Source organism: Episyrphus balteatus, chromosome 1 (genome assembly GCF_945859705.1).
Source record: "Episyrphus balteatus chromosome 1, idEpiBalt1.1, whole genome shotgun sequence".
Lineage (NCBI taxonomy): Eukaryota > Metazoa > Arthropoda > Insecta > Diptera > Syrphidae > Episyrphus > Episyrphus balteatus.
In genome coordinates this window covers 36,634,124-36,660,813 of record NC_079134.1, presented here as the reverse complement: position 1 = coordinate 36,660,813, position 26,690 = coordinate 36,634,124, and the positions used below count along the sequence as shown (strand labels likewise).

The following is a 26,690-nucleotide window of genomic DNA, read 5'->3' as shown; positions in this document are numbered from 1 at the left end:
TGTATGTTGTTATTAAAAAACTAATAAAAAGTTAAGTATTATTTATTCATTAAAACGAAACTAATACTGCTGTTCAAAAGTGCCCCTTCCATGTTCAAAACTGCCCCATACATGGGGCACTTTTGAACATAAGAGCCTATATCTTCGAAACATCAAAATTCAATATAAATAATTTGTTTAACTAACCAAATGTTCTTTGAAATCGAAGTTCAATGTTACTGTTCAATGTTAGTAAACTTTACAGATCAAGAAATCGAACATATTTCGTTCTAGCAGCTTCGAAAGCTAAAAGTGTTCAAATGTGCCCCACTCTCCCCTACTCATGTTATTCGGAGATTATTTTGAATACATAACCGGGGTTATTTTCTAAGATAAATATGTTTTCTTCTAAATTATATTTAAATAGCAAAAATATTAATTTCTAACAAAAAAAAAATGATTTATCATAAGGGGACGACACACTGTGCATAGATTTGGCTGGGCTGAAATCAAATAAGTACATTCAGGTCAACTTTTCCATTCTTAAAAAAAATACACCATTTTTTTCAAAAACAAAATATTTATTTACTGTCTTTATATTATTCATAGACATAAAATAAGAAATTCAAGTTTAATACAATTCTTTATTTGAAAATATTGTTAGATATAGAAACACTTGAGGATTCAACTTCTACTGGTAAACAATCCAAATAATTCCATTTGTCAATGTCAATATTATACTCATCAACATTACATCCATCACAAATCATAATTTTATTTCCAAGAACTTTTGTGGTTGGGAATTCGAGACTTCTTGATAAAGATGCCATTTCACACCAAGAATCATTAGATAAATCGTATCGTTTAACAGTTTTCACCCATTCGCAGTTTTCAAGCCCACCAATAACATACAAAAACCTTTCAATTGCAGCAAATCCAAAATAATAGAGTGAAGATTTCGTAACAGCTTTGGAAGTCCATTTGTTGGAGGAGACATCATAAGATTGCAAAAAGCCATTTTCAAAATCAAGAAGGTATAATATCCCATTGTGGGCAGTTATTCTGCTTTCCATACTTATTTGAGACATTGGTTTCATATCATTCCATTTGCATGTGGAAAAATTATATATTTCCATAAATGGCACATTAAAGTCGTTCCAACCAAAAACACATAAATATCCATTTAAATCTACTAACTGACATTCAAATCGAGGTGTTTTCATTGACGGAAAATCAACCCATTTCATTGTCTCCATGTCTAAACATTCAACTTTGTTTGTGGAATCAAATCCGTCGATCCTTCCTCCAACTACAAACAGTTTATTATCAATTATTATCGTTGAAGATAATCGTTGTTCAGACAGAAACGATTTTTTCATTTCGATGGACCATGAATTTTCTTTGGAATTATAAGTTTGAATACAAATTTCACTGCAATTCTTTACTGCAATTATTGCTAGCTTCGCAGTCTTCTTCTTTGGAATCAAAGAGCAATTCGATTGATCATTTGAACGTGTTTCGGGCGACAAATGCCATTGCAGCCAACTGCAAATCAATTCGTAGTCTTCCACAGTTTTACAAACTGATTTTCTATTTTCCACAATAAACTTGGGTGAAAGAACCCGAAAACGAACCATCGACAGAAGCTCAAAGGTTGCTTCTGTCCGGTTTAATTTGTCATAATTTATCCATGAAACCATGGACAAAAAGACGACCTCTTCGAAATCACTATGACGATTGTCATTAAATAGTAAATCTTTTAATTCCTCTTTATTCAGTATCAGAAATTCTTTTTGCTTTGAAATTTCTTCAAAATGTGTATAAATACATTCAAGCGACTTAACTTTGAGTGTCGACAGGCTCAATTCATTTGCTAATCGAAAGTATCCCAACGAATTGCTAGAATTTATGTTTTGTTCAATTAACTGACAACAACCTTCAATCAATGTTTTTATTTTTAAAAACGACACGGTTCTCAAGAGTCCATCGATATTTTCAAGACTCAATTCAATCGAACCCGTGTACATAAAATCTAATATCAATTTCAGAGAAGATGCTTCGATCTCTTTGAGTTGGATTATATTTGCCTGCAAAGTTGCTTGAACGCCACGAAACTTTTCTAAGAAATACTCACTAAATGCACACAAGACTACTCTGTGAGCTTGGATATTAATGCAATCACTTCCAGCAATCAGCACCGTGTCGAATAATTCGTTTTTTTTATAGAAACTTAAGAGTTTTTCAGAAACAATTGCAGCTTGTTTGTCGCATTTGAAGATCATTTTGTTTTGTGGTGGATTTGACGATGCCATTCTTATTATCTGAAATCAAATTAGGTTACTTTTTTAAAACATTTAAATAAAAAGAGATTTATATATTTACTTGTGGTTTTTATCTTTTTGTTTATTTTTTATTATTTTTACGAACGAAATGAAAATGGAAGCTCTTCAAGGAATAAACAAAACAATGCAAATGCAAAGAAAAATAACTGTTTGTGTTTTGTTTACGCAGCAAAATAAAATCTTTCAAACGAATCAGCGCTGTTTTATTAACTAGTGGCTGATTTGAGAAATAAAAGCAGATAATGACTTAAGGGAGCACACACACCATAGTCAATTATGGCAGGCTTAAGGCTTAACTACATTAGGTGTGTTTTTTTTTTGTTTCTCTAGCCTAGTACGCAGATCGTGAAAAAGTTTTCTTTTCTCGGGACAAATTTTGTCTAGAATATTTTTCCAAGCAGTGCGCAGTTCACGCGCAAAATTTAAATATTTGGAGCCGCTGTAAGGAAAAAGTCTCCACTTAATTTTGCGTGGACAAATAATGTTCGAAGCAGAATAATCTGCCGGCAAAAATTGTGACAAAGCAAAAAAAAAAAATTAAAACAAAATTGAAAATAAATCAAACAAAATTTAATAAAATACTTGGAAAGTGAAGACGAAATAACAAAAATCTCAGAATCAAATAAAAAAAAAATTTAATATGAAAGAAGAAAAAAATTTTGTAAATTGATAAAATTTTCTTGTTTTCTCCAAGTTCAAAATTTTTCGTGGGATAAAAAAATGTTTTGTAGAGATTAAAATTGTAGAGATAAAATTTGTTTTTCCCGATCTGCACCACTGAACAGACACTTTTGGCAGCTGCTGTCTTTCAAAAATATAGCCTTTTGTTTTTTTTTTATTTCAACAAAAATTCACAAAATACCTAAAAAACAAAAACCATTTGTATGGTCATGGCATCCATGACGGATTAAAAAAAAAAAATTTTAGAAAAAACAAAAAGCCATTATGAATTTAAAAATTTTTTTTTTTAATCAATTTTATCAGAATTCATTTAAGAGCATTATCTGAAGAGTGCATTTTTGCGTCTATATCTCGAAATATTACAATTTCAATGCAACCATATGTCAAACAAAATTTCATTTATTTTTTCTATGAGACATTTTCATGCCTCATTTTCTCCGCTTTTGCTAAAGCATAGTACGCAGCTGAACGCGAAACGAAATTTTCTTGAACGAAATTAAATTTGTTTTGTTTTTGCTTTAAAACTTATTTTCTGATGTTTTATCTTGTATGTTTTTATTTTTATTTTTATTATTTTTACTTTGCTATATAATACCCGATGGTATTTTTTCGTTAACAATTCACTGTTGACTTTGGAGAATTCAATTTTTTTTTTCGTTTTGCTTCAGCAGCCCCAACTAACATTTTTGCTTTCGGGTTTCGAGCCCTAAGGGCTATTCGCACCTATAAAACTGGTATACTACCCACGGTAAAAAATTATCAGTAAACGCTGATATTTATACTCCTAAGAAATTTCTTAGGAGTATCTTATAGTGGGATTATAGGTGCGATGAAAAATTCTCTGTAAGCATTGTATAAAGCTTCGCTGGACTTCTGTTTAGTGTCACACTATAATGATGTTGGGAGGTGCTTACAGTGTCATAATATAATAATGTTAGTTGGAAAGTGTTTGATTTTTATTCACACTTAAAAATTCTCAAGTGCCTTAAGGCTTAACTACATACACCACTTTTGGAAAAAGTACAAAAGTGAAATTATTTTTTTTCTGACTGGCGCAATTTTTTTGTGAAAAAAGAGTATAGGGATTGTTTGTTAGACCGAAAAATAAGCTTTTTGTATCATTAGTTTTAATTTTCCAGCCCGAAAAACTATACAAAAATGCGTTTGAAAATTTTCACTTTTGTACTTTTTCACTTTTTGAGCCAATGTAGTTAATACTACGTTTCCACCTACCCTAAATCCGAGATTTAGCTTAGTAGATTTAGCAAAAATCTCGAGTTTTATTCTAAAGCCTAGTACGCAGATCGCGCTAAAATTTATCTTTCATACAAATTTCCTCCAAAGATAAATTTTAGAGAGGATTTTTAGCCAGGTAGTACGCAGTTCACGCGCTAAATTCGAATTCTCATCTACTACTTTTGCAAAAAGTCTCCACTCAATTTAGCTCGCGAAATAATGCTCAGCGCATTTTTTCACAGATAAATTTTGACATTTTAGTGGTTGTTGTTGTTGCTGCAAGGAATAAGAGGCAAAAAAAACCTTGGAATATATAAAAGAAGAGGAATAAAACAAAATGAGAACGTAAAAAAGGTATTCTGCAGGTAAAAAAAATATGTAATGTAATATTGAATGTAAGCTGGTATAAGTAAATGAAACTGTGATTCAGCCGTTATTTTTAAATTTAAATTTATCTTGGCTTTTAGCTAACGCGTGTAGAGATAAAAATTGTCGAGATAAAATTTAGTTTAGCGCGATCTGCGTACTGGGCTTAAATCTTGGATTGAAAGTAGGTGAAAATCTTAGATTTAGGGTAGCTGAACCCAAATCTGAGATTTAGCGAAGTAGATTTAAAATAAATCTCGAGATTTATTCTAAATCTACTTAGCTAAATCTCGGATTTAGCGTAGGTGGAAACATAGTATAAGGCTTTATTGTGATTATTTTTTGTGTTAAATAGTTTAAAATAAAATATAAAAACAGTTAAAATTGGTGTAAAGTTTAAAGTATTTCTCTTTTATACTATTAGTATCAACCTAGCTCCTCAGATAAACTTGGTTTATAAAAATAAGTTAATACTTAAATAAAAATCAATATAAACGCAACACAATTTAATTTCTTTTTATTTCTCCTCCTTTTATTTCCCCTCCTTTTATATCCTCCCTCACTTTTTATTTCTCCTTCACCACTTTCGTTTGTTGATGACAAACTTTACAGTAGTCTTACAGTGTACTTCTTCCCACACCTATAGGATCGAATACCACTTTCGGCTACTGATGAGAAACTTTACAGGAGTATTTCATTGCACTTTTCATAAGTTTGATAGGATTGAAAAAAGGGGGCCTTTTTGATGATAAACAGGGTTATATGAGTCTTTTAGGTGTGAAATTAGTCATGACGAGAAGCTTCTCACCATCGTTATAAAATCGAAATTGTTAGTTGGGAGGTCAATGGTAATTTCTATTAATATAGTTTTTTTCTTGTTTGAAATTAAATTAATTTTTTTGTTTTTGATTCTGACTTGTATTTGCTTTGTCTTCACTTTCCAAGTATTTTATTTAAGAGTCCACCTTAATTTTGTTTTATTTTTTTTTTTGCTTGTCACAATTTTTGCCGGCAGATTATTCTGCTTCGAACATTATTTGTCCACGCAAAATTAAGTGGAGACTTTTTCTTTACAGCGGCTCCAAATATTTAATTTTTGCGCGTGAACTGCGCACTGCTTGGAAAAATATTCTAGACAAAATTTGTCCCGAGAAAAGAAAACTTTTTCACGATCTGCGTACTAGGCTAGAGAAACAAAAAAAAACACACTTAATGTAGTTAAGCTTTAAGCCTGCCATAATTGACTATGGTGTGTGTGCTCCCTTAAGTCATTATCTGCTTTTATTTCTCAAATTAGCCACTAGTTAATAAAACAGCGCTGATTCGTTTGAAAGATTTTATTTTGCTGCGTAAACAAAACACAAACAGTTATTTTTTTTTTCATTTGCATTGTTTTGTTTATTCCTTGAAGAGCTTCCATTTTCATTTCGTTCGTAAAAATAATAAAAAATAAACAAAAATATAAAAACCACAAGTAAATATATAAATCTCTTTTCATTTAAATGTTTTAAAAAAGTAACCTAATTTGATTTCAGATAATAAGAATGGCATCGTCAAATCCACCACAAAACAAAATGATCTTCAAATGCGACAAACAAGCTGCAATTGTTTCTGAAAAACTCTTAAGTTTCTATAAAAAAAACGAATTATTCGACACGGTGCTGATTGCTGGAAGTGATTGCATTAATATCCAAGCTCACAGAGTAGTCTTGTGTGCATTTAGTGAGTATTTCTTAGAAAAGTTTCGTGGCGTTCAAGCAACTTTGCAGGCAAATATAATCCAACTCAAAGAGATCGAAGCATCTTCTCTGAAATTGATATTAGATTTTATGTACACGGGTTCGATTGAATTGAGTCTTGAAAATATCGATGGACTCTTGAGAACCGTGTCGTTTTTAAAAATAAAAACATTGATTGAAGGTTGTTGTGAATTTATTGAAAAAAACATAAATTCAAGCAATTCGTTGGGATACCTTCGATTAGCAAATGAATTGAGCCTGTCGACACTCAAAGTTAAGTCGCTTGAATGTATTTATACACATTTTGAAGAAATTTCAAAGAAAGAAGAATTTCTGTTATTGAATAAAGATGAATTAAAGAATTTATTATTTAATGACAATCCTCATGGTGATTTCGAAGAGGTCGTCTTTTTGTCAATGGTAGCTTGGATAAATTATGACAAATTAAACCGGACAGAAGCAACCTTTGAGCTTTTGTCAATGGTTCGTTTTCGGGTTCTTTCACCAAAGTTTATTGTGGAAAATAGAAAATCAGTTTGTAAAACTGTGGAAGACTACGAACTGATTTGCAGTTGGCTGCAATGGCATTTGTCGCCCGAAAGTCGTTCAAATGATCAACCGAATTGCGATTTGATTCCAAGGAAGAAAACTGAAAAGCTTGCAATAATAGGAGTCAGAAATGAGAGTGAAATTTGTATTCAAACTTTTAATTCCAAAGAAAGTTCATGGTCCATTGAGATGAAAAAATCCTTACCGTCGACAGGTGAAGATTCTTCAACTATTTTGATTGATAATAAACTGCTTGTAGTTGGAGGATTTATCGACGGATTTGTTGGCACAAAAAGAGTGGAATGTTTAGACATGGACACAATGAAATGGGTTGATTTTCCGTCAATGAAAACACCTCGACATTATTGTCAGTTAGTAGATTTAAATGGATATTTATGTGTTTTTGGTTGGAATAACAAATGTGTCCCATCTATGGAAATATATAATTTCTCCACATGCAAATGGAATGATATACAACCAATGTCTCAACCAAGTATAGGAAGCAGAATAACTGCCCACAATGGGATATTATACATTCTCGATTTTGAGAATGGTTTTTTGCAATCTTATGATGTCTCCTTCAACAAATGGACTTCCAAAGCTGTTACGAAATCTTCACTCTATTATTTTGGATTTGCTGCAATTGAAAGGTTTTTGTATGTTATTGGTGGGCTTGAAAACGGCAAATGGGTGAAAACTGTTAAACGATACGATTTATGTAATAATTCTTGGTATGAAATGGCATCATTATCAAGAGGTATCGACTACCTAACCACAAAAGTCCTTGGGAATAAAATTATAATTTGCGATGGACGCAATGTTGAAGAGTATAATATTGACATTGACAAATGGAATACTTTGGATTGTTTACCAGAAAAAGTTTATTGGTCAAGTGTTTCTATATCTAACACTATTTTCAAAAAATGAGTTGCACTAAACTTGTATTTCTTATTTTATGTACATTATCTATAAAGACAATAAATAAATATTTTGTTGTTAAAAAAATTAAATCTTTTTAAAAAATGAAAATTGGAACATTAGAGTAATATGAATTTATTTAATTTCAACCAATCCAAAAATATTATTGATATGATATTTGCCCAGTAAAAAAAAAAAAAAATTGGTCGTAGGTACTTAGCACTCCTTATGTTTTTTTACAGGCTGAATCAGTTTTTTCCTGTATATTTTCAAAATTTTGAGTAAATTGCAGAAAACTGTCCGTTTGTATGGTTTGTTTTATTTTTTTTTTTACTTAATATGTTGAGGGTATATGGGCAAAACTAATTCAGCACAGGATTGTTAAGTGCGGTCAAAGGTACAGACCACTTTTATATTGTAGAAAGGGAAAGGATTTTTGTTACCTAAAAAATTAAAAAAAAAGACAAATAAAGACAAATAAAAAAAAGGCAAAGAAAAATAGCTTGATATTTAATTATAAAAGCATTGGACTACTAATACCTTTTCAATGTTTTCAGCTAACAGCCTCCTGCGATTATATCTAAAAAGCGTATTAAATGAGCTGAAACCTCTCTCTACTTAAGCAGAAACGAGTGGATCCGATTTGAAACTGTTGAAGTTATTCACTTAAAATATTTCCTAGAATTCGCCAGTAATTGTTGATAGTTCAACTATTTTTACGAGCCTTCGAAAATTAGAGTCGAACAAAAATCCAAGAAAAGCATGAAAATAATAAAAAATTTCATTGAGAAAAGAAAAGTAGGTAGGTACCTTCTCTATTTTCTTGTTTTCTTAAGATTATGTTACGGTAATATTTTAATGTTAAATAATCTCAACTGAAGTGAACGAAATTTCATGCTGTTTGTGACAATTTATGTTCAAGATTTGTTTGCGATATAAAAAAAATAAACAACTTACTTAAAAAAGACATTAAAACAAACAAAATTAGCAAAAATAGGCATAAATAGACAAAAAAAAAAAAAAATAGGCAGTAATGGTTAAAAAAGGCAAAACAAGGCAAAAATAAAAGCATGTACTTGAAATCAGGAAGACATGAATCTTGTTTGTATAAAGTCTATACTTTCATACGATAACGCAATTAAAAAAGGCAAAGTTAGGACAAATCAGTTCCCTGGTGATTATTATCAAATAAAATAGAACTACTTCTTAATATTGTAGAATTTTTAAGCTTTGGTATCTAATGAAAAGCAAACGTTTATAAAATACTCAAGAGGCGTGGTTCCTACCTTTAGATGTATGAATTATAACAAACAAACAAAAAAAAATTAAAAGCGTTGGTGTAGGTACCTACTGATTTTTTTTAAATCCAAAAATATGTTTTTTCGGAAAATTTTAATACATATTATGTTACTATAACGCTTTCCCATAAAAATTTTCCTTAAATCGACTTAATCCCTTGCAATAAATTCAAAAACCAAAATAACGCTTCTATGGCAGGTATCGTTTCAAAAAATATTTGTTTTTAATCGAAAAAGAACAATCTTATGTCGAATTCCTTTCAACCACTTGCAGTCGTTACTCAAAAAGCTACTAAAGTCGATACTTTTTGGATGTTTAGGGTAAGTGACCGATAAAAAACAAAAGAATATACAAAACAACATAACATTTTTATATTAAGCTATGCATTCGTACAAAAAAAAGTAGAGATAACAATTTTCCATGATATTACGATGATAGAGAATGCCAACAAAATTGGATCCCGGTAGTCCGTCTGTCTGTTTGTCAGTCTATCTGTCTGTACTGATGGACCGATTAATTCCAAATTTTTTTGGACCAAAAATAACGGTACCTGTCATATAAAAATTTCCGAAAAGTTTAATTTCTCGAAAACGGCTCCAACGATTTTGTTAAAAAAAAAAAATCAGATATTAGTTTTTTGGCAAGGTCTACCTTATGACAAAATATATATTTTTTTTTCGGAAATTATTATTAACGATAGGGACACATAGCAACGATTCGTTTACGAACGTATGCCGTAATTCGACCCTAGAGCTTGACAGTAAAATGTTTTGCACTGAATTTATAAATTTTTTTACCAATGGTAAAAATGCTTTGGGCTTAAATCCAGGTGCTAACATGAAGTTTTTTGTATGCCTTTTGATTCTACAGGAACCATACACAAGTGCGGTGACGCTGCGTCAATCTAATGATTTTTTTCGGCAGCGTAAGTAGGGGAAAGGTGCCAACAGTAAGACTTTCTTTTAAATTGGTAAATCTTAGAATGTTTCCAAGCTAGCTTAACCAAACTTTTATAAAACAGATTCATAAAAATATGAAGAATAATTGAAGCGTTTGGATGAAGAAGGGGGTAAGTGACATTTGCAACATTTCGAGATATAAGGACTTAAAGTTTTTTGTTGAGAACTTTTTTCGTATTCCAATCTTAATAAAATTGAATAAACTAATAAAACAAGAAAAATAATAGCTTTTTAGCAATGTTACTTTTATTTCAAAACAGTAGCTCGGTATATTTAAAAAAACAATTTTTTTCAGAAAAAGAGCAGTTAACTCTTTCTTGCACAAAAAGCTTAGATATAAGTATTTTGAATTTTTAAGAATACAAAGGGGTTAAGTAACAAAATTCATTTTTTTTCTTTTTATTTTGAATAGTTGTTTTCTGTTCGCATGGTTCCGATAAAGCTTTTTCATAAAACCAGTGGTGTTCCCTTGGTATGAACATCATTTGTTCCTTTAATTTTTTTTTTCACCCAAAAAGGAGTTAAGTGCTGTTACCCCATTCTTCCACTCATATTATGCGATTTTTTTCTCGGACGAAAAAGTCTTTGTTTTTTTATTTCACCCAAAAAGGAGTTAAGTGCTGTTACCCCATTCTTCCACTCATATTATACGATTTTTAGTTGTAAGTAACCCCTTTATACCAAAAATGAAAGCGCTAAATTAGAAAATACTAATCGTAGCGTGACGTAGATTAGACGGAAATTTAAGTTTTCGCAAGGCATCCTTATTTTTCAGAAAAAACCGAAAATCGAAAAAATGTCACTTACCCCCTTCTTCATCCAAACGCTTCAATTGTAACATTAAGGTTTTCTTCCTGATACCTACAATCTCTTCTTTACTTCCAATTTTTTCACCAGATCAAGGTGTAAGTTAGGCTGGATCTTATTTCTCTTAATGATAAAAATATCTGCTTGCAGCGGAAGGTTGTGTGAAAAACAAAGAGTGCCATCCTAGGGCATTCATGATTTAACCTACCGTTGGGTTAAATCAGAACATTTGCTTCCTAGTTCACGAAATCTTATAGGTATTTTTATAATTTTGTTTTCGGGTACATTCCATATTAATTTGTTCATTAAAAAAAAAAGAGGTGAACGTGCGTTGAACAGAAAAACTTGTCTCGGATCTGTGTACCAGGCTTTAAGCTCAAAATTATCAAAAGTGTTGAGGGCCGCAAAGTTCCTCATTGTGGGCGGTGGGCCGCATTCGACCCGCGGGCCGCAAGTTTGACATGCATGGTTTAAGACATATTTTATCGTAATGTTGCAGAAAAAGTTGTAGTTAAAGAATGAATGAGAACATCACATTAGACTAAAATGTAAAAAAAAGTCAAAACGTCTCACTGTTTGCAAGGGGTGCGACCAGTGAGACAGGCTATGATGAACAGTGAGATTCGCAGATCGAGCTAAATTTTAGCCGAGATAAAACTCCCATACAAGTTATCGATAATTTGTATGTGATCCATTTTAGCTCGGCTAAAATTTTTCGATAATTTGTATGGGAGCTAAAATTTAGCGCGAGCTGCGTACCAGGCTTCAACAGATTAAACCGAAACAAATTAACAAAAACGTCAAATAATTAAGTTACAAGTATATAATTAATTAATTTATGTTACTTTAACCCATTTTTACTTGCGATATAGGTATTATATATCAAGTTATGCATTCGTACAAAAAAAAAAGTTGAGATAACATTTTTAAATGACATTACGATGGTAGACAATGCCAAAAAAGTGGGTCCCGGAAGTCCGTCTGTCTGTCTGTCTGTCTGTCTGTCTGTCTGTCTGTCTGTCAGTCTGTCAGTCTGTCAGTCTGTCAGTCTGTCAGTCTGTCAGTTTGTCAGTCTGTCAGTCTGTCAGTTTGTCAGTCTGTCTTTCTGTATAAGGAGCTACAGCCTAAACGAATGGACCGATTAATGTCAAACTTAGTCTGAAGCGTTATTTGGCGACTCTCCAGAAGGGTTTTTGGAATTAATTTTTTTGGACAAAAAATAACGGTACTTGTCATATACCGATTTTAGTAAAATTGAAATATCTCAAAAACGGCTTCAACGATTTTGTTTAAAAAATTCAAATGTTAGTTTTAAGACAAGGTCTATCTTCTAATGAAAAATAACTTTTTTGAAAATCATTATTAACCGTACCTGCCATTGAACCTGTTTTTTTTTTCAAATCCGATTATTTCGGAAACTGCTTATTCGATTTCAACGAAACTTTTTGTGAAGAAGCACTTGTATAATTTAAATATAAGCCAAAAATAAAATTTTGAAAAAAATAATTTTTGGGTTTTTAAAAAAATTTGAAATTTTTTTTTTGAAAAATCAAATTTTCGAAAACCGGACATTGAATTTTTTTGAAATTTTGTTTTTAGATGTTGATTAGTGATTTCTACAAAATGGCATACCAATTTTATTTTTTTATAAAAAATTAGTTTTTTAAAAAACGGCTCTAACGATTTTGAAAATTTTTTTTCTAAAAATGCATGTTAATATATCAATCAAAACTGCATACTTGTTTTGGAGGGCAATTTAATTTCAGATTTTATTTTATTTTTTTTTTAAAACGAATTTTATTTTTTTTCCAAATTTCTATACATAAAAAAGTCTTAAAAATTTAAGCAACTTTAACTCTAAGAGCAAGTACGTGCGACCCCAGTCGTGCAATTTATTTTTTTAAGTTACAAAAAAGCCGAAAAAAAATGAAAGAAAAAACGCCACCAAATCATATTGAAACCATGTTAAAATGATAGATTTTTTAAAAATCTATGTCTCACTGTTTGCTTTTTAAAAATGTCTCACTGTTAACTTTTTTGTCATTTTTCAGAAAAATATAAAATTACAAAAAACGAGAAGGAATTCTAAGTACATGATATTTTTTTATGAAAGAACATATAAATATAATACACATATGTAAAAAAAGTTCTATCCATTAATCTCATTTTTTTGTGTTATAGGTACACTCTTTTCCTAGCACTCCAAAAACTACTTCCACCTGATTTTGTGTGATATTTTCCGATGTAGGAAAATGTACAACTTTAATTCAATCGGAACAAACTTAAAAGACGCAGATCGGGGAAATAAGTGTTTTGACCCAAAATAGCGTTACTGATGTGCTTGCTTTCAGATACGAGAAAAATGGAATGTCTCACTGATAGCACCTTTCTCCCACTCAATTTTCCTGTGAGTAAAGCCTTTGTACGTAGCTGAAGCTATTTGAATGGGTACCTTTAGAAAACATTAGGAACTAAATATTTTAGTCAACGTCATTTTCTGAACGAAAATTTAGGCAGACAAGTAAATCGAGTTAGGGAGATTTATTCATTGTGGGCAGTATTCAAGGAAATCCTTAACATATCAAAATATTTTAGACACCCTTAATTTTGCCTATCTTGAAATCCTAATTTTTGTCAGAAAAAAAAAAAAAAACAAATTAATTTCATGCCTTGCAACTGACTAAAGCATTTTCCACTTAATTTAAGCCAATTTTTCCCATCCAAAAAGCCAACACAAAGAAGCCAAAAATTCCAACCAGCTTACAACTTAAAAAAATATAAACCGTTTCCTTTTCTGATAGAAGGGCAACAAAACACAGTGAGCCTGAACAAGTTTAAGGTTGACCTAAAATGACGACAAAAACTAAAGATGAGGCTTTGGTCCTGAAGGCCTCAGCAATAATAATCCGTTCTTACCAAAATCGGATTAGCTTCCTTTTTCGAGATACCCCCCTAAACGTGTTTTTTTCGAAAATAATTCATAATCAACGCTAGGCTCGAGTACGATAACTTAGGCGCCGAGAATTGAAAACGGTTTTTAGTAGAGGTGTTTAATACAATCATTTTTTGTTATGGGAGGGAGGGTCTATGTCCCCCCCTTTAGGCGGGAGGGGCAATTTTCTAAAAAATCATACAAAAAATTATTAAAAAACAATGGCAACACTTACAGTTATCAATAATACCTTTTTCAAAAGCTAGAATTGTACACTTAATTATAGTTTTTAAATCAAATTATTTTAATTAGTTGTTTCCGAAATAATCGATTTCAAAGTCAACAATTGTGAAAAAAAGTTTAAAAAAAAACATTGAAAACTATTTTTGTCAAGACTTTGGATTTCATTACGGGATTAATTGATAATGTAAAGTACCTCAATAAATTCCTTATCAAATACTGAAAACCATATGTTTCTATGCCTTCTAGTTTTTGAGAAAATTGAAAAATAGGAAAACTACTTTTCTTATCAGGCTCACTAATGAGCGTTCTGGTACCACACTGGTACCAAGAAATTTTATTTTTAAGATCCAATTTTTAATGGAAATAAAACCCATTCGTGGAACCGAGGTAGATTAAGCACAGTACTTTTTAATTTTTGATTTTTGATAGTGGCAAAGCAAAATAGCCAAGAAAATAAAAATCTTATAAAGAAAGTAGTTTTCCTATTTTTCAATTTTCTCAAAAACTAGAAGGCATAGAAACATATGGTTTTCAGTATTTGATAAGGAATTTATTGAGGTACTTTACATTATCAATTAATCCCGTAATGAAATCCAAAGTCTTGACAAAAATAGTTTTCAATGTTTTTTTTTAAACTTTTTTTCACAATTGTTGACTTTGAAATCGATTATTTCGGAAACAACTAATTAAAATAATTTGATTTAAAAACTATAATTAAGTGTACAATTCTAGCTTTTGAAAAAGGTATTATTGATAACTGTAAGTGTTGCCATTGTTTTTTAATAATTTTTTGTATGATTTTTTAGAAAATTGCCCCTCCCGCCTAAAGGGGGGGACATAGACCCTCCCTCCCATAACAAAAAATGATTGTATTAAACACCTCTACTAAAAACCGTTTTCAATTCTCGGCGCCTAAGTTATCGTACTCGAGCCTAGCGTTGATTATGAATTATTTTCGAAAAAAACACGTTTACGGGGGGTATCTCGAAAAAGGAAGCTAATCCGATTTTGATAAGAACGGATTATTATTGCTGAGGCCTTCAGGAACAAAGCCTCATCTTTAGTTTTTGTCGTCATTTTAGGTCAACCTTAAACTTGTTCAGGCTCACTGTGAAAAAAATGCCTCCCCTAAAATTGTCATCACTGACAACATGCAGTCAATTTAAATTTTGTTGCCTTTTTTTGTTGTTGTTTATTTGATGGAAATAGCTTCTATATTCCGCAATAGAATTGGCGGTAGTGGCTTATTTTTTTTTTTTTGTTCTATTCCGCATTTTGTCCATTTTTAAAACTGCAAACTGCACAGATAATTTTTCGTAGGCAACAATTCAATCGAATTGGCAATTTCCATCTGTCACTAGAATGGCTCTGTAAATCTTCTTCGAAGAGCTTCTATATGAAGAAGACCCAACCATGACAACAGAGCTATATACAACGAAAGCCGCTCTGCCCCATTGTACATTGTGTGGTTTGAGTGCCGACTATTCTTTCGTTTTTTTTTTTTTTTCTGGACGGAAACTGCACAGCACAGTAGGAAATAACTGAAATGCCCAATGTAGTGAAAGGTACAACTAACTGGATAGTACGAGTATTGAAGTGTACTGGAGAGCTGGAGAGCTTGGTGAGTTAAGGCGTGTTTGTCAATTGACAAACGGTTTGGGGATTCGTCTTTTTTTTTCTGTTAAACATTTTTATTCTCAGATTTTTTTTTTTTTTGGTTTTTATTTTTTCGTTCGTTGTTGGTGTTGTTTCGTTCTAAACATCAACTCAGCTAGAGCTGTGTGCAATCGTGCACGGTTGGACGAATGCAGCAGCATTATTTCATAAAGTCCGTCCGCACATCCGTGTCGGAATCACGTCCTCTATTCTCTGGACACTGGCCAACAGAGTGGAGAGTTGGTGGTGGTTGCGCTATTATTATTGTGAATAGCTTATGGTATAGTATGTAGTTAGTAGTTGGTTTGGTGCTGTTTTTTGAGCAGCGGCGGTGGCGGCGGTGGCGGCGGCATTGGCCACAGCTGGAACAGTGGCAGTATCATCAATTTCAGTGATGCTGCTGAATGTTTTGTTGAAAGTTGTTATGAATTCAAATGTGCGGGAGGATACAGATGAATTTTCTGCACAGCGACAATTTTGGAGAGTTGGTGGCGGTGGCGGTGGTGGATGTAGATGGACAAGGTTTTGCGGTTTTTTTCTTTTTATGGATTCTTAGAGGACACGTATTGTTATTCAAAAAAAAAAATTGATTTTTTTTTCAATGCTAAGATGAAAAAAGTTGAAAATAAAAAAATGAAAAGAACTCTTCAATGACAAAAGATTTGGAGACATTTTTTTTTTGTTTTTGAATGAAAAGGGTAGAAGAAGATAAGGAGAAAGGAGTCATAGCCGATTTGGGATTTTGGTTCCAAATGTTTTGCCGAAACAGACTTGAACCAAATATACTAAAAACCCAACAGCCTAGTCCCTAGGTCACTTAAATAAAACCGCCGAAAAAGTAGTAATAGTAAATAAAGCTCTTTTCTGATTTTTAAATTATCCAAGCAGAATATTTCCACACAAGGCTACAAATGGAGAAGCGAAAACCAGAAAATTTATCCTGAAGAAATACTAATAGTACAAGAAAGATAGACATCTTCGTGGAACGAAATATAGGACGGATGAATTTTTCAAATCTGAAAGAAGGGTATTAGAAAAGCTTAAGTCCTGATTTTCGGGACGCCATCCCCTGGCGAAATCCGCCATTTTGGAAAACGCGAATCGCCCTATATCTCCAAAAATATGGGTTCTATAGAAATGCGGTTATCAGACCAAAGTTCTTGTAAATTTAATTACCTTTTTCTTTGTATACATTATTTTTCTGATCGGGCAATAGTTTTTAGGTTATGTTGTTTAAATTTTTTTTTCGTTTCTTTTTTTTTAAGATTTTATCATTGCCAGTATTAGTTACATATTTTTTAAAACATATAAAGTTATAGACTATCAAATTTCCAATAATTTGGTATATTTTTGAAAGTCATGCTATGTATGAGTCGAAAGTTATTGATCTGAAAACTATAGTCTTCGTACAGGAAAGTTAGTTAAAAAAAAAACAAACATTTTATGGAACGGAATATAGGGAGGCTGATTTTTTCAAATCTAAAAGAAGGGTATTACCTCCTGGCGATTTTGAAAATCGTGAATTGGTTTATATCTGCTACACTATTGACTTGACCGAATAAGTTACTTAACCAAAGTTGTAGGTTCTTCTCTTCTGTGGAGAAGAGCTAAAGTAATTTTCATTCCCAAAATAGGAAAGAAGGATACAACCCATCCAAAGTCATTCAGGCCAATAAGCTTAACATCTTTCCTACTGAAGACATTGGAAAAATTAATTGACAACTTCATAAGATCAGAAGTACTCATAAAAATGCCTCTGAATAATCGCCAACATGCCTACAGGGCAGGTAAGTCAACAGAAACTGCTCTATACGAATTAACGAACACCGTACAAAAAGCATTAAATGTTAAAGAAACTGCACTATGCGCCTTCCTAGATATAGAGGGGGCCTTCGATAACACCTCTCATGAATCAGTATCTAAGGCTCTTGTAAGAAAGTGTGTTCCGGCCACCATTACAAAATGGATAGAGAAAATGTTGAGCACAAGAACGGCAGAGGCAACTACAGGTGTAACAACACAGAAAATCATCACAACAAGAGGATGTCCACAGGGAGGGGTTTTATCACCCTTGCTGTGGAGCCTTGTAGTGGATGAATTACTGGAACATCTTACATCCCTGGGTATTCGATGTCTTGGTTTTGCTGACGATATTGTAATAACCGCCTACGGGAAGTTCGAGGAGACCCTTTGCGATATCATCCAAAGAGGACTTTCAGCTACTAGTAAATGGTGTTTAACGGTGGGGCTAAATATCAACCCAGCAAAAACTACAATTGTACCATTCACAAGGAAACGGCTTTTGCCTCATATCAGACCTATCCAGCTAGCTGGTAAGGTCATTGAACTAAAGAGAGAGGTAAAATATCTAGGTATCACACTAGACAGTAAACTCCTCTGGAATAAACACTTAGAAATAACAGTCGGGAAAGCCACAAAAGCCCTTATGATATGCCGAAGACTGGCAAATAAATCATGGGGGTGCAAACCAAATATCCTAAGGTGGATGTATACCATGATGGTGAGACCCATTATCACCTACGGTGCGGTTGTTTGGCACAAAAGAACCGAACTAGTTACAACTAAAAAGACATTAAACAAAGTTCAAAGATTGGCCTGCTTATGCATTACTGGCTCAATGAGAACTTGCCCTACAGCAGCAATGGAAGTCATCCTCCACTTAACACCACTCCATGAAGTAATAAGTAGTACTGCTAACGGAACAATCTTGAGATTTGCAAAAGAGGGAACTGGTACGGGCAAGAGTATTGGTCTCAAAGAAAGGGACTCAATATCGAACACCACAGTTAAAAACCTCCTTGACATCCCAAGAGATTGCATGATCAAGAAATACAACTTTGAGAAAAACTTTCAAACACAGTTTAGTAGCAAGGCAAAGTGGGTAAGTGAATCCACGAACTACACTTTCAATGCAAACGCCATCAAGTGGTACACTGATGGATCGAGAACAGCTGATGGAACTGGAGCAGGAATATTTGGGCCTAGAACCAAAATTTCCATTCCAATGGGACAGTTTCCTAGCATTTTTCAAGCGGAAATCAACGCTATAGATAAATGCGCAGAACGTAATCTCGAAAGAAAATACAAAAACCAAAACATTGCCATCATGTCTGATAGCCAGGCCGCACTTAAAGCTATAAACTCATACGCCATCAACTCCAAACTCGTATGGGAATGTGTGAAGAAGCTGAACGAGCTTGGCAAGGCAAATAAAATAACACTGTACTGGGTTCCCGGACATGTTGGAGTACAAGGGAACGAAGTAGCAGACTCCTTAGCAAAAGCAGGTGCAACCGCACCTCTTATGGGCCCAGAACCATATTGCGGAATTGGAGACAGCACGATCAAACAAATGATAAAAACCGATGAGGAGGCCAAACGAACTAAAATTTGGAAAGAGACTCCTAAACTCAGACAGGCGAAATCACTACTTGGGAATTACAACCAAAAAAGATTTAAAACCTGCATTAACCTGAGTAGAAACAACCTGAGAATAATAACAGGGATCCTTACAGGCCACTGCAAGCTGAGAAAACACCTCAACAACATTGGCCTGGCAGACAGTGCCACCTGTAGATTCTGCAACAATAATGAAGAGACACCAGAACACATACTGGGCAACTGTGAAGCACTAATGCACAATCGACACAGATACCTGGGCCAGCACCAGGTAACAAGTAAAGATCTACCGTCGATAGAAATACTCCAGTTAATCAAATACCTAAAAAGTATCAAACTGGAGACTGTACTGTAAGTAGTTAATTGCAGCCAAATTTGGGGGCACAATAGACCTTTAAGGTCGCAGTGCAACTTTCCCCCACATCACATTCATTCATTCATTCATTCAAAGTTGTAGGTTATATAAATAGGTAAAATAGATTTCGCCGTTATCAGTCTGAACAATCTCAATCAACTGATCCAAAAATTAAAGTTGATTTCTTCTACCACGTAATCGATGTGACGTTATCTTCTCTCAACGAGTGTTTTAGACAGTATCAATATCTGAACGAAAATTTCGGTTTTCTCTGCGATAATTCAAAGAATATTGGCTTTAAGGATTGCGAAAAACTTGAATCAATTTTAACGGAAAGTATTGGCGACGAAGTTCAAAAGGATGTTATAACTAGGGATCTCTTTAGTGAAATTAATATATTCAATCAATTTTGTGTGTCTGTCTGTCTCTATCTCGATCTACAGCTCAAACCACTTAGGGCGATTTTGTTCACTATTGATCAACTTGAAGCAAACTCTCAAGTTGACAAACCTGGGAGTTGACTTTAACTCGAGAGTGAAAACAAAAGTTGGGAATCTATTTTGTTCACTATTTTTTTCTTCACTGGACAAGTATCTACTGCAATCGGCGAAGGTACTGGTAGGAAATATCGCCAACCATCCCAATCAACTGATGAGAAGAATGACAGCCCAACAACGACATCCGGAACCTAAGTACCTTTGCGCTTTGGATATACTGGCTGAGAACATAATTTCAATGGACAACGAAGAAGTTAACTTTTACGCTGACACCCAGTCGGCTTACTACCGTGGCTAACGCCAACCAAACCAACCCAACTCAACCAACCCCACAACTGGACATCCGGGTCTGAATACCCCGAGGACAACCTAGCCAGCAGACTTTAAATTAAGTTTATCCATGTATAATATTTATTTATATTTTATAACTTAGTCATTGTATAAGGTTAGGCCCCCTCTGTGCCAACAAAATTGAAAAATTGAATTGGCTCTCTATCTCAAGCTACAGCTCAAACCACTTAAGCGATTTACTTCAAACTTGATAGGATAAGGATTTTGGGTAATTTTTTAGAGGGGAAATTGAATAATTTTCTTAGGGTTAAAATTAACAGTACTTGCTATATGACCACTTTAAAACAAAAAAACAGTTATTTTTGTTAGAAACTGTTCTAACGATTTTGATTTAAAAAAAAACATAGGGGAGTGGGGGGCAGCATAGAACAGCTGTACTTTTGGACAAAGCCAACGAATATTCTTCAGTACAATTTTATAGTGAAAAGGCTTTTTTAAATACTAAAATTGGATCTTTTTTGTAGCAAAAATACCAAAGATCAATGATAGGTATACAAAAAGAACTCTAATATTTGGTTATTGAGCGTTCCAGTTACAGTTGAGCGTTCCGAGATACCCCTTCTTAAGTGGCGTTTTTTTTTGGGGGGGGGGGAGGGGTCAGGGATCAAGCCCCCCCAAGCCTCCAAATTCTGAAACGGCCGTTTGTGTTTGTTTGATTAAAAGCCTTAGCTGACGTTGAGGGTTAAGATCATTTTTTTTTTTTGAATTCAAAAAATTAAATTCAAAACAATTAACGAATCGACAAGCAAATTGATTAAATGCTCGTAATAATGTCAATGAATGGACACAAACATGGCGAATAGCGCTTTACGAATTTAAGTCAGTTCAAGTAGACTTTACGTACAAGAAAATAAATAGACTACTTGTTTTCATTAATACTATTCAGGTCCCATTTGCAAATGAGGCAAAATATCTCGGGATGACTCTCGACGCGAAATTAAAATGGAAACCGCATGTTAAAAATAAATGTGAGCAATTAAGTATGAAATTGAGAGAAATGTACTGGTTGCTCGGACAACGCATTCTAAACTTTTGTATCGAAAACAAAATATTAGTTTTATAAGCAAGTACTTAAGGGGTAATAACACCTTGTAAACCACGAAATCGTGCGTCATTTTCATAAGCGTATAAAACAAAGAAGAAATATTATTTTCTTTTGGTGTTTGTTTAGCTTAATTAAGTATATTAATCGGTAACAGAAAAGGCTAATTTAAAATTTTTTAATGATGTGAAATTTTTTAAATGGTGGTGTAGTTCAGGATGATAGCAAAATCCTGTGCTTCCATCAGGCGACCAGGTAACTCCTACAGTTTTTAACCGATTGAGCTAAAACTTTGTGTGGAGATTAACATTACTATTCTCCCGTGAAGTACGTAGGATTTTTTTGATTTTTTTTTCTCTCGATCAAAGATGAATAAAAAAAAGAGAAAACATTTTCGTACATTTATCCTATAAAATGTTTTATAGGGTAAATGAAATCAAAAACAAAAAAAAAATGTTTATTTGTGACTATTTTAATAGTCAATCGAAATACTCGTATTCTCCAAATTAACTATTAAATAGTCAATTTTTTACTATAAGTGACTTTTTAAATAGTCAAAAATGACTTTTTAAAATAGTTATCCCAGTTTTAACTATTCAAATAGTTATTTTTTCTCTGAGTGTAAGTGATAGAAAAAAAAAGTAACGCATACGCCACAGTGACTTAACATAGGTACTAAAAAATAAACACACAAAACATGTCTTCTCTTTGTTTTGAGCTCAAAACCATTTTAGAAGTTGTTCCCTTTGAATAACTATACCTGAAATTGGGGACCAAAGATCAGAGTCTTCAGCAAACAGCGCACAGAAATTGGTGAAATAAAAAATGCATTTTATTTTTGAGCAATTTGCTACAACCCAACTATGAATTTAAACCGTTTAACGTTTTTTTTTTCACAATCGTAAAATTCAAATAATATTTTTTCTCTTATATTTTTTTGTTAAATTGGATAAGCTTCCCTCTTGTCATCTGATGTGTGTATGTCAGTCTCAATGGTGATTAGGTCGAAACAATCAATGGGATTCAATGTTTCGATTGCTATGGGGTTTCCGGGAATGCCAATCTTGTCTTTTTTATGATAAAACAAATTTAAAAAAAAATGAACAAAAATTTACATATTTCTGTTTATCTGATTAAAACAATCCAATTCCTATCTACAGCATGTATCTGTGTTTTTTTTTTGTATGTATGAATGTTGAAATTGGAATTTTTGAGCTATATGTCAATCATTTATTATAAACGGACACCCGACAAGGAACTGGCAAATTGTTGCAATATCAATACGCTGACATAAATTTTTCGTAATCATTCTTACATTCCCACAACCAACATTATCATCGTCTCATGGTCTTGTCAACATTGAATCCCCCTTGAATTTTCTTCGAAAAGTTGGTGCGTAACTTCTGTAAGCTTGAATCATGGGTGGAATGTGTGTCAAATGCGCCTTTTGAACATGCGTTTGACATGTTTTTTTAACGCTTCCCTTTTGGTAGTTCCAACTATGGACTTACATCTCTCCTAAATGTTTGACATCAACGACCAAGCAAGTTTGATAACCTTTTTCTGAGGATAGGTATTTGTGCCAAGACGACTGGACTTTAAGCGCCTTGTCTCATTAAGTTGAATACGGAACCAAATAATGAGACACATTTTTGAACAAAAAAAAGTCCTGTAGATATGGACTAAAGTTTATTTTAGCTGGGAATTTTGACATCACTTCCATACAATCAATGGTATGCAACTTTATTTTTATTTTGAGCAAAAATAGGCAAATGCGCTTAAGCGTTAAACTCACTGGCCCATCAAGATGGAGTCAGGTGTCAAATGAAAGGTCTCAATTATGCCGTTATTTTAATAAAAAGTCTCTTTTAGTAAATTCAAATTACTAAAAATTGTCCCTCTTTTGTTCAAGGCAGTCCCATTAGCTCTCGTCAGTCTAGGCCCAGCTCCTTTGGCTTTGTATAACAACAAAAAAAATTCTAGCCGGTAACCCAATTTATAAGCAAGAGTAAGAACGTTTAAATAGATTTACTATGTTCTATTACGATTGTTTTAATAAACAACTATATTCTGACACCACTTTTGATAAAATAGGTGGGGTTCGAAAACATGAGCCCAAATTTTAATATTGAGCAAAAATAAGCAAATGCGACTGGGCGTTAAAGGGTTGCCCTATAAATACGATCGTTTTAATACCACAATCACATTTTACACTACTTCCGATAAAATAAGTGTGTTTTGAAAACTTGAGCCCAAATTTTGATATTAATGCGGTTTAATGCTCCAATCACATTTTTACACTATTTTCAATAAAATAAGTGTGATTTAAAAACTTGAGTCCAAATTTTGATATCGAGCAAAATTGGGCAAATGCGACTGGGCGTTAAACGCGTTGTCCTATAAATATGATCGTTTTAATACCAAAATCACATTTTTACAATACTTCCAATAAAATAAGTGTGATTTGAAAACTTAAGCCCAAATTATGATATTGAGCAAAAATGGGCAAATGCGGGCTGACGTTAAATGCGTTGTCCTATAAATGCGATCGTTTTAATGCCACAATCACATTTTAACACCACTCAAGATCAAATAGATGTGGTTTCAAAAGTATAGCCCAAATTTTGAAATTGAGCAAAAATGGGCAAATGTGACTGGTCGTTAAACGCGTTGTCCTACAAAAACGGTCATTTTAATACCAAAATTACATTTTAAGACCACTTCCGATTAAATAGTTGTGGTTTCATAAGTTGAGCCCAAATTTTATTATTGAGCAAAAATGGGCAAATGTGACTGGTCGTTAAACGCGTTGTCCTACCACGTTCAACCATGTGTCAAATGAAAGATATCATTGGAACCCACATTTATTTTCTTAGCTTTTGTAAAAACTAAAGAAAAAGTAACTTAAAATACGGGAAAAATGAACTGAATATCTTGAATTGTCTTTAATCTTTATTTTTGGAAAAAAATTCTTATACAATATTGAAGCTTTGCTTTTAATTTTTTTCAAAGTTTAAGGTTTTCTTTTTTTATTCAAAATCAAATTACAATTTCAATGGCAAAATATGATAATCATAATATAAATCACTTAAATCAGTCAAATAAGTAAATTCCTTTGTGCCCAAATCATACTCAACAATTTTACACTCATTGCTAATAAACAAAATTCTATTTCCATGAATTGTAACTTTATGAAATGTCGAATTATTTCTATCCAATTTAGCCAATTTAAACCAAGATTTTGTCACCAAATCATAACGTTTAACCTCAGTTTTCTTAAAACTTTGATTATTTTCTTCATATTTCTTACCAATGAAGATACCATACAAACAATCATCAGAACTTGTTATACGAAAATCTAATACATTATCATCGATTGGAAATTTCTCAATAGTCCATTTATCCAAAGAAATATCATAACAATGCAACGAACCATAATGAAAGTCGAAAATGTATAAAATTCCATTATGGCCAGTTACTTTTTGATATGTATTTGGTTTATATGGCGGTTTTATGATCTTCCATTCCTGTGTTGTATTATTGAAAATCTCCACTGTGTCAATGAACATTGTTCTGCCACATCCACCAAAGACACATAAATTTCCGTTTAAATTTGCCAATTGACAATCCTGTCTAGCATTTCGTAGTGGCGGTAAAGCAGTGAATTCAAAAGTTTTCAAATTTATGCATGTGACATTTCTTTGTGGTGCTAAATCTATTACGCCTCCAACTACGTAAAGTTTGTCATCAATCACAATCATAGAATAATGTCTTTTAATTTTAATATCAACAAAAGAACTTGGTGATCTTGAGTCAACAATCCAGGTTTTTAATTCACGGTTATAACTTTTGATATCAGCTTCATGAAAAAAGTTGAAATAAATAGCTTCAATTTTATCGACTTTCTTATTTGATTCAGTAAGGACTTGAACTTTATCGACATCTTCCTTAGTTGTTGGCTCGCAAATTAAAGTTGATCCTTGGTCTTGATCGTTTGTTTTCAACTCCTCCTGTGTCAAATGATATTTCAGCCAACTATGAACTAAATCACAGTTTTCGTCAACTTTTGTACTAATATATTTGACATTTTTGATGATACACTTCGATGAAAGAATTTTATACTGAACGCTTGAAAGTAATTCAAATTCTAGATGTTTACGATTAGGTTTGTCATAGTTTATCCAAAAATATAAACAACGAAAAACAAACATTCCCAAGTCGTCTTTAGTCATATTTATCAGCAAATCTTTAAGATTGTCTTTATCAAGAAGATAAAACTCAGTTTTCACAATAGCTTCTTCAAAGTTTGCATAGATAAAGTTGTACAATTTTTCTCGCAATCCAATTAAACTAGGTTCATCCCAGATTACGGGCAACCAACGTAAACAGTTGGCAGTATTGAGATTTTCTTCCATAAATCTTGAACATCCAGCGATTAGATCTTTCATTTCAAGATACAATGCATCTTCTAAAAGTGTGTCAATTTTTTCTAGATTCAAATCAATTATACCGGAATACATGTAGTTAATAATTTGTTTGAGTGAAGAGCCTTCGATTAAGGGAATTTCTATGGTTTTTGAAGTAGTTTCTGGTTGTTTATGAAATAAATCATAGAAATATTCACTTGCAGCTGATAGAACAATTTTGTGAGCTTGAATTTCGGTAGAGTCTTCTTTGCCAGCTTTGATAATAATATCAAAGAATTGTTTGTCAAGATAGAATTTTAACAATTTTCTAGTAATTTTTCGGCCATGTTGATCACTTTTGAAAATTTTTGTAATATTTGTTGGGATCACTGGTGATGTTGAACAAATTGAATTAGACATTGTGGTACTATACGATTTAATACAAAAAAACAAAAATTAATAAAAATCCGCACTAAATGTTTGTTGATTTTTAAAGAAACGACTATTCGCTCTTGTGGTAGGAACTATTTTAATTTGTTGATCAACTCCTTGAACCTTATATTCTCATATTATATTCTCAATCCACATTTATTTTATTTTACTACCTGACTAATTACTATAAAATTCTTAGAAAAAAAAAATAAAAATAATTTAGAGGATTAGAAATGATGCTGGAATAGGCCATCGCCAGGTAGGTAAAAATTGTTTAAGGTTCAGGTTAAGCATGGTTCAAGTTGATAATATATAGAAGAAATAAATATGTATAGGTAATCTTGTTTATCATTATTTTTTGATTTTATTTTAATAAGGTAATTAGTTAAGATTGATTTTATGGTTCTGAGAGGAAATATTAGGTAGCGAACAATTTTAATACTATTTGGATTTTGATCAACGTTTTATTTGAATCCATGGG

At 32.6% G+C, this 26,690-nt stretch overlaps 3 protein-coding genes across 3 annotated transcripts in view; 1 reads left to right on the top strand and 2 right to left on the bottom strand.

Moving 5' to 3' along the window:
- Positions 1 to 26,690, bottom strand: part of LOC129915525 (tyrosine-protein kinase Drl) — a 335,982-nt gene that overhangs the window by 216,041 nt on the left and 93,251 nt on the right. The gene's annotated exons all lie outside the window — the stretch shown is intronic.
- LOC129915559 (kelch-like protein 5) lies at positions 6,143 to 7,883 on the top strand. The gene has a single exon (XM_055995165.1). It carries the CDS (start codon positions 6,149 to 6,151, stop codon positions 7,817 to 7,819), a length of 1,671 nt encoding a protein of 556 aa, XP_055851140.1. The 5' UTR covers positions 6,143 to 6,148; the 3' UTR covers positions 7,820 to 7,883.
- On the bottom strand, positions 24,401 to 26,299 carry LOC129915513 (kelch-like protein 5). The gene has a single exon (XM_055995082.1). The coding sequence runs from the start codon at positions 26,195 to 26,197 to the stop codon at positions 24,416 to 24,418; it is 1,782 nt and encodes a 593-aa protein (XP_055851057.1). The 5' UTR covers positions 26,198 to 26,299; the 3' UTR covers positions 24,401 to 24,415.

Coding starts and splice junctions, on each gene's coding strand:
- LOC129915559 (XM_055995165.1), top strand. CDS start 6,149: ATGGCATCGTCAAATCCACCACAAAACAAAATGATCTTCAAATGCGAC.
- LOC129915513 (XM_055995082.1), bottom strand. CDS start 26,197: ATGTCTAATTCAATTTGTTCAACATCACCAGTGATCCCAACAAATATT.